General features: G+C 53.2%; 1 protein-coding gene across 1 annotated transcript in view; it reads right to left on the bottom strand.

Annotated features, from left to right (window-relative positions):
• Nucleotides 1-360: 360 nt before the first annotated feature.
• Nucleotides 361-8,518, bottom strand: part of PMVK (phosphomevalonate kinase) — a 16,392-nt gene continuing 8,234 nt past the window's right edge. The window contains exons 3-5 of the mRNA XM_006153433.3: nt 7,247-7,399; nt 3,142-3,271; nt 361-761 (exon numbers count right to left, since the gene is read on the bottom strand). Of these exons, the coding sequence (XP_006153495.1) occupies nt 625-761; nt 3,142-3,271; nt 7,247-7,399 (420 nt within the window). The 3' untranslated portion in view covers nt 361-624. The remainder of the gene's footprint in view (nt 762-3,141; nt 3,272-7,246; nt 7,400-8,518) is intronic.

Here is an 8,518-nt window from a genome sequence, read left to right as displayed (position 1 = left end):
GGCTCGCGGTTCTGTTCTCTGGGCCCCTGGCCTCTGCTACTGCAGACAAGGTACTCCCTTACATATTTCCCAGGCCGTGAAGACGACAGAAGGAAGCTGGAAACCGGGAAGGTCTGTACAAGCCACAAGGGCGCCTGCTGGAGCACCTGCAGTGACTCGTCAGCTTTCCTTGGGGCTGTCCCAGAAGGCGGCCCCTCAGCCCCCAGGCCCCCTGCTGGCTGTGAGGTGCAGGTATAGGTCAGCTCCAGAGCCAGGCCAGCCCAGGTGGGAGGTGGTGCAGGGACCCACAGCCACCAGGATGCCCAGGCCCAGGTGAGCCCCACACAGCAGGGCTCTGGGGAAATAGGACACTCAGCTGACCTCAGCTCCAAGGAGGTTTATTAGCACTCACACAGAGCCCCGGGCTTGCCCAGGGCAGGGCTGAGCACCCAGCCAGGGCAAGACGATGTGTCCGGCGCCGTGGAGCTGGGGTGCTTCTGGGCAAGCAGTCAGTCCACGCTCCCTGGCCCTTCGGGTCTCCTCCTCTAGAGAAAACGAGGTTCCAGTCTGCACCTCACCCAGGATCAGGGTCCCCAATTCCATAGCCCCAGCCCCAGGCCTCAGCCCACTGCTGGAACCGGAGGACTAAAGTCTGGAGCGGATAAATTCTAGCAGGTTCTCCAACTGCTGCTCCAGGCGCTGCTCATCTCCATGGTTCTCGATGACCCAGTCAAAGTCCCCAAAGTCGTCCAGGCCGCATTCTGACTCGGCATCGTCCACCCCTGCATAGGAGGCACGGCAAGGTTGGGGTCAGCCCTGCGGACGCACACCAGGCTGCCAAGCCTGCTGGCCCCGAGTGGACCGGGCCCTCCCTGGCCTCACGTCCGCACCCCGAGCCAAGCACTGCCCACCCCAGAAGGCACCCCACCCCCTAAAACATTGCAGCGGCAGGTCCAGCAGCCCAAGGCACTGGAGCACCCCCCATGGTCCTTGCTAACTTAACCCTTCACTAAACCCTGACTACAGATCACTGACTGGGGTATTAAACTCCACTCAGGGACCGAATGGTGGCATCGCAGTAACACGACTGGACCGCATGGGTGCTGGGTTTGCATGCTGGGGCCATCCTGTGTGTACTGGTCGCACGGGCCCACGTCTGGGCTGGCTGAGACTGGCGGTGACCCATGGTGTAAAGACCTTGTTAGAGGTATCTGTCTGTCTCTGTCTGTCTTATTCGTAAATGAATAACTTTTATAAAAAGTAAAGTAGTGGGACCAGCACGTAGCGTGGTGGTTACAGAGCTGCACTTCCACATGGCCAAGTGTGATTTGTGCCCCAGACCTGGTGGCTTAAAAATCATGCCAGGTATGTGTGCACGCAGGCCCAAAATCCTGAGAGGGGAATGGAGAAGGGATTGCGGTGTGGCCATCCTCCGGGGGGTGATTTCTCACTTTCCCTCTCTCTCTCCCTCTCTCTGTCGCTCTCCAGTGAGTACATACACCCTATGGCAAACATCTTTAAAAAAAAAAAAAAAAGGGGAGGCATTAAAACCACAGACAAGCCGACAGAACATTGAACTTTCAATTCGCGTTTCATTTTACAGCAAGCTGGCAGTATTCATTTCCATCCCTCAATGTGTCAGATCCAGTCGTCTCAGGGGACAGCATGTGCCAGGGCTAGTGGCAGAGGGTTGAGAGGCCTGCTCCTCCTCCCACTCTTTGTGATCCGGGAAAGAGAATTAACCTTTCTGGGCCAGCCCCTTCCTCTGACCATGGAATGGGGACCACAGCACCTAGACCCCGTGACGGTGAAGTGTGACATGCTGTGAATGCCCCAGAGAGAGCAGCCGTTGGCATGGTCACGCCCATCGGTCCTAGTGACCGAAAGTGGAAGGAAGCCTGAACTGTGCCTCTAAATCGCCCGCAGGCCCTGGGCTCGAACACCGAAGCTCCCGATAGAGTGCCCTCCCCACCCTCACCCTGACTATGTGACTCAAACAGCAGTGAGGTCTATGGGGCCTGCTCTCTGACCTCTATCAGTCCCCCCCAGGCTGGGAAGCAAAGGTGAATGACCCTGGGGATGGTCCCAGCCAGGCCTCCAGAGAAGTCCATTGACCTGACAGGACAGCTTAGCTAAGGTGACCAGGCCAAATGACCGAGAGACCGGGCCCCAAAAGACACTCTGGGCCATCCCACTCCCTGCTCTGGAGACCTGGCACTCCTAGGCCTCAGGCCCCCGGTTCCTAGATTTCCCCAGTGCTTCATTGGACATTACGAACATAATTACATAAATAACACTGAAGCGACCTGAGAAATCAGATCTGGCTTGGGACTGCTCCCTTGTCTTGTAGGGTAGAAGTTTCCACTAGAAACCAAACATTTGAGTTGAAACACTGCATTTGGTAATGAACTTGGAATGTTGTGCCTTAAAGGCATATGGAGGGGCTGGCAGGTGGCGTGGTGGTTAAGGGCCCTGGACTCCCACATGGGCGACCGCAGTTCGAGTCTCGGACCTGGTGGCTTGCTTTCTCACTTTCTTTATCCATCTCTCTCTTTCTCTCTGTCTCTCTCTGGCCAAATTAAAATAAATAAGCAAATAAAATAAATAAAGTTAAATAAAATAATGATGCTCATCGGGATGGAGATCTGAGTTGCAGCAGGAAGAACTGAAGACGCACACGAGGTGGCTGCTGTCAGTCACCTCACAGGTTCCAAGGGCCTTGGTCCAGACTTCACTACTGCTCTGTCTGCCTACAGTCAGGTGTGCCCTCGGGTCCTTCCGCTAGCTGACCTGTTATAAGGAGCTTTCAGCATTTCCTTTTTTTGTTTTCTAATGGCACCTGACCCCTGACTCAGCCTGGACTTGTCCTGGTGTCCCTAGGTGCTGACAGATCTGTCCACCCCTCTCCCACTGCCTGAGTTTACTCATTGTAAATTACCCTTCTGAGTCTAGTGAAGGGACTGATTCTTACAGTTCCACTTCTCACATGGGAGAGAACATATCTGTTTGCATAAAGTCAGTTCCCCTTGCAGTCCCTTGCTGTCTCCCCGGGGCCTGCAGGGAGAGAGCAGGGGACCTGGCACACAGGGGTGGGAGCCTACGCTCTGCACGGTGGCTGCCCTGTGTGCCCAGCCCTGGGGAAGAACGTCACAAGCAGCTCACCTGGAGTGAACACCCAGCCCCGCTGCTGTCGGCTCTGCTCCGAGGCCACCACGCGAACCGTCTGCACCACGGCCCTGTAGGCCTCCTGAAACCACTGGATGTCCGACATCCGCCGGGTGTCACTCACCAGCTGCAAGGGAGGGACACAGACAGGTGACCATAGGGATAGGGAGCTGGAGGTGAAGGGGAGGGGGGACTATAGAACCAGAACGGGGTGCAGCTCCACCCCCTCAACACGAACACGCCAGCCTCTCCACTCAGCCGTGCGCTCCTCCATGGCGCACGCGTCAGACATTGCTGACAAGTTCACCACCCACTTATTTAGTTCCGTTTTCCCTTTTCTTTGGAACGTATCTATTTATTTCTTCCATGAGAGAGAAAGACAGGCACACCAATGGGCGATCTCCACATCCTGATCCCCCCGTCTCAGCCAGCCACGATCACAGGCATGCACACACACCCTGCACACGCAGGGAAGTCCCAGGACACGAACCCAGGACCCTCCCCTGTGGGTCCAGTTGCATTACCACTCTGCCTGGCCCTCTGTGCAATACTAAGGCAGTATGACAGAGCATGCCTACTGTGTGCCAGGTGCTGTGCTAGGTGCTGAGGGTAGAGTGGAGGTCGTGCCGATCAACGAGTGTCACAACTGCAACACGGCCAGCGCCACCATACTATGTGAATCACGCGGGTGAAGTTCACAGGGTCTGCTCTCTGACCTGTCAGCCTCCCACCAGGCTGGGAAGCAAAGGTGGATGACCCTAGCGGTGGTCCCAGCCAGACTTCCCGATGTTCTCTCTGATCCTGTTCCCCCACACTGTCCCTATCTCAGAAAACGACCACAACTCTTATTTGTCCAGCTACTCAGAACAAAATCTCTTGTCCTCACACCCCTAATCACCCTGTCGACCCTGTCATCCTGCCCGTGTTATAGAAAGGCCTCTCTTTGGCCTCTCCGCTGCTTCTCCAGCCTTCTCCCAGTACCCAGGATGAATGAGCCTTTTATCTGTCTATGTTCGAGTTTATTTTTTTCTTCCATGAGCAAGAAACACAGAGAAAGAGGGGGGCAGCAGCAGGTGGCGTGGTGGTTAAGGCACTGGACTCCTACATGGCTAACCATGGTTCAAGTCCTAGAGTTGGCGGCTGGTGTTCTCACTTTCTCTATGTCTCTCCCTCACACATGTGCTCTGTAGTAAATTTTTAAAAATAATAATAAATAAAGTTTTTAAAAAAGAGAGAGAGCAGTACCCCCAACAGGGTCTCAATGCCGCAGTCCATGGCCCAAGCCAGCCCCAGGTCATGCGCACACACGCACCTGGTAACCTCAGGGAGCTCCGGACAAAAACCCAGAACCACCCTATTTCAGTCAGCTTCACCGAACACTGCATTTTAACACCGCACCACTACCCAGCCCCCGAGGTGAACCTTCTACTTCCTATTCAGATCATCTTTCCTCCACTCAAAGCCCCCATGACTCCCCAGCTCACTCAGGGTAACCTCCAGGCTCTGCCAAAGGCCCTGCGTGATCTGACCTGACCTCCCGTCACTCACTCTCACCCACTCCGACCCCTGGCTCTTCATCAAACACACCGGGCACAGTCCCCATGCCAGGCCTCTGCACTCTCTGCTCCCTTTTTCTGGAAAGTTCCTTCTGCAAATATCCATCTGGCTCCTTCCTCGATTTCCTTCAGGGCCTGCTCAAATGTGACTGTGTCAGTGAGACCTTCCCTGGACCCTTAATAAAACAGCAATTCTGGGGCCAGCAGGTGGCATGGAGGCTTAGATAGCTGGAGCCTGTGGAGCTGGCAGGTGGTGTGGTGGTTAAGGCACTGGATGCCCACACGGAGACAGGGAAGGGGACAAAGACCCGCCCACGGGGTGTGGTCACTCCGCAACCCTTTCTCCGCCATTTCTCCATTCTGTCGGGATTTTTGGACTCACACACGGAAGTGCCCATTGTGTTTTTCAAACTGCCAATCTGGGATTCGAACCACACAGTCAGCCATGTGGGATCTGACTCCCTTATTCCCCAGGCCACGGGCCAGCCCCCAGGTGACTTCTCACTTATTTATTTAATTTGCTATAGGGTGCGTGCACTCTCCAGAGAGAGACACAGTGGGGGTGGAGTGGGAAAGCACCTCCCATAGGGTGCTTCCAACCCAGTGGCTTGCTTTCCTCTCACTCTGTTTCTCTGGCGAGCGTATATATATGCCCTATAGCAAATTTTAAAAATAATAAATGGGGCTGGCAGGTGATATGGTGGTTAAGGCGCTCGATTCCCACATGGTCAATTGCAGTTCAAGTCCCAGACCTGGCAGTTTGCTTTCTCACTCTCCTTCTCTCTCTCTCTCTGGTCAAATTTAAAAAGTAATAATAATAAATGAAGTTAAATTAAGAAAATGATTCTTGAAAAATAATAAATAATAGTAAATTAAGTTAAATAAATATTTTTTTCAAAAAAAGACAGCTGGATGCCACGTGGCTAACTGCATGGTTCCAGTCCCAGACCCGACGGCTTGAGAAACACACCAGACACATGTGCACGTGTGCCCGAAATCCTGAGAAAATGAAGGAGGGACTGAGTGTGGTCGTTCCCCATGGGGGGTGCTTTCTCACTCCACTCCCACTATGTCCCTCTGGAGAGTCCTGTAGCAAATTTAATCAATTGGTTAATGGATTAATTAAAGCTGACTTGGGGGCTGGCCTATGGCCTGGTGAATAAGGGAGCCAGATCCCACATGGCTGACTGTGTGGTTCGAATCCCAGACTTGGCAGCTTGAAAAACACAATGGGCGCTGATGTGTGTGTGTCCAAAAATCCTGACAAAATGGAGAAACGGAGGAGAAAAGGTTGTGGAGTGACCACACTCCATTAGCGGGTACTTTGTCCCTCGCCCTCTCTCTGTCCCTGGCAAGCACACACATCTTTTGGCAAATTAAATAAAAATTTTAAATGTCTTTAAAAAGTAGAAGATCATGGGAACCAGCAGTTAGCGTAATGGCTATGTCACTGGACTCCCACGTAGTCGACCGCGGTTCGTGTCCCGGATCCGGTGGCTTAAAACTCACGCCGGGCGCGTGTGCGTGCGTGCCCAAGATCCCGAGAGGAGAATGGAGGAGAAGGGATTGCGGCGTGACCATCCCCCCTGGGGGGTGATTTCTCGCTTTCTGTCTCTATGTCTCTCTCTGTCTGTCTGGCGAGCGCACGCGCCCTACAGTGAAAATCTCTCCAAAAAAAAAAAAAAAGTAGAAGATCATGAGCCAGTAGGTCGTGTGGTGGTTAAGGCAGCTGGATCTCACATGGCCGAGTGTGCGGTTCAAGTCCCAGACCCAGCAGCTTGAAAATCATGTTGGGCACATGTGTGTGAATGTCCACAATCCTGAGAGGAGAATGGAGGAGAAGGGACTGCAGTGTGGCCATCCTCTCCAGGAGGTGATTTCTCACTTTCTCTCTGTGTCTCTTCAGCAAGTACATGTGCCCTAGCAAAAATCTCCCTAAATAACAAAAAGAAAATCGGGACCAGCAGGTGGCATGGTGGTTAAGGCGCTGAACACTCCCACATGGCCAACTGTGGTTCATGTCCCGGACCTGGTGGCTTGCTTTCTCACTTTCTCTCTCTCTCCCTAACTCTCTCTATGTCTCTCTCTGGTCCAATTAAAATAAATGAATGAATAAACAAAATTAAAATAAATAATTCTTTTTTAAAAAGAAAAAGAAAATCATGTTGGGTGCATGTGCATGTATGCCCAAAATCCTGAGAGGAGAATGGAGGAGAAGGGGTTGCCATGTTGCCATCCTCTCCAGAGAGATTTCTTACTTTCTCACTTTTTTTTCCCTCTCTCTCTTCTGGCAAGCACATGCACCCTATGGCAAACATCTAAAATAATAATAAATAAATCATAAACGATCCCTTGGGCTACTGTGCAGTGAATGGAACTGAGAAGGCACAAATCAAAGCTGAGGACAGTGTGGTGGCTCCTACGCCTGGCCCGGACAGAGACGGTGGGGACCTGGACCAGGCTGGTGGCGGTGGGCATACAGAGAGGGGGACACAAAGGAGAAGCGGGGAAACGGGGTGTCTTCATGCTGCCGGGAGCCCTCTTACCCAGACTGGCTGGGAGACGCCCTCCACGACCTTCCTGCAGAAGAAGCCTGGGTCGGCCCGGCGCTTGTCCTCCCCCCAGCGGATCATGTCCTTGCGGTAGGCCTCCTTGTAGGTGCTGGCGTCCAGGAGTCTCTGGAAGCTCAAGGCGTGCTCCTGCTCAAAGCACACGACAGTCATGCCACCGCCTCTAAGCCACGCTGGTCTCTCCTAAACAGTGACAGACCCCCGCACGCCTGCCCTCTCCCAGGCCAGCACAAGGACTGGTGAGGTCTCAGCCAGGCCCTAGAAGCTGAGAAGCCCCAGCCCCTGGCAGGTGGAGGAAAGGTCCTGGATAATCCAGAAACTGTTTCAATTTGTCTTTGAAATGTGTGACGTGGTTTTCTCTTTTGCAAGTGTTACCTTCCCAATTATTTCTGGCTTAAACTAATCCTGAAATTAGTTTGCATCCCCTGGGCTCAGGCTTAGCCTTTAACCAAAGTGGGAAATCTGAAAGCAACGGTGTTCCGTGTCCACTCTCTACCCGGCCCAGCACTGTCCCCCTCCATACCGAATCCCAATCCCAGGGAGGCTGCGTCTACCGCCCCCTCCCCATCCCCAGATTCTTGGCACCCCTGGGAAAACAGTGTCTCGCACACTCAGAGGACCCCTCGGCCAGAAAAGGCTACTCTGACCACCCTGGGGAGCTTCAGGCCTGCCTCCCCCTCTCCAGGGTCACTGACAAGTAGAGGGGTTCATCTAGAGGGCCCCAGGACAGGAAGGGGCCTGAAATCGCACCCAGATCAGGGTCTGGCTCCCTTTCTAACTCAACGCAGCAAGGTCTTCTCCCCTCAGGCTCTCACTTTCTTTAAAAAAATTTTTTAAGAATTATTTTATTATGGGAACTAGCAGTTAGCGTAATGGCTATGTCGCTGAACTCCCACGTAGTCGACCGCGGTTCGCATCCCGGACCCGGTGGCTTAAAACTCACACCGGGTGCATGTGCGTGCATGCCCAAGATCCCGAGAGGAGAATGGAGGAGAAGGGATTGCGGCATGACCATCCCCTCTGGGGGGTGATTTCTCACTTTCTGTCTCTATGTCTCTCTCTGTCTGGCGAGCACACGCGCCCTATAGCGAAAATCTCTCCAAAAAAAATAAGAATTTTTTTTTTCACATGAGTTTTGCCAGAGAAAGACAGAGAGAAAAAGAGAGAGAGAGAGAGAGAAAGCCACCAGGTCTGGGACTCAAACCATGGTCAGCTATGTGGGAATTCCAGCACCTTAACCACCATGCC

This window comes from Tupaia chinensis, unplaced genomic scaffold, assembly GCF_000334495.1.
Source record: "Tupaia chinensis unplaced genomic scaffold, TupChi_1.0 Scaffold000374_1, whole genome shotgun sequence".
NCBI lineage: Eukaryota > Metazoa > Chordata > Mammalia > Scandentia > Tupaiidae > Tupaia > Tupaia belangeri.
This window is presented reverse-complemented; position numbering and strand designations above follow the sequence as displayed.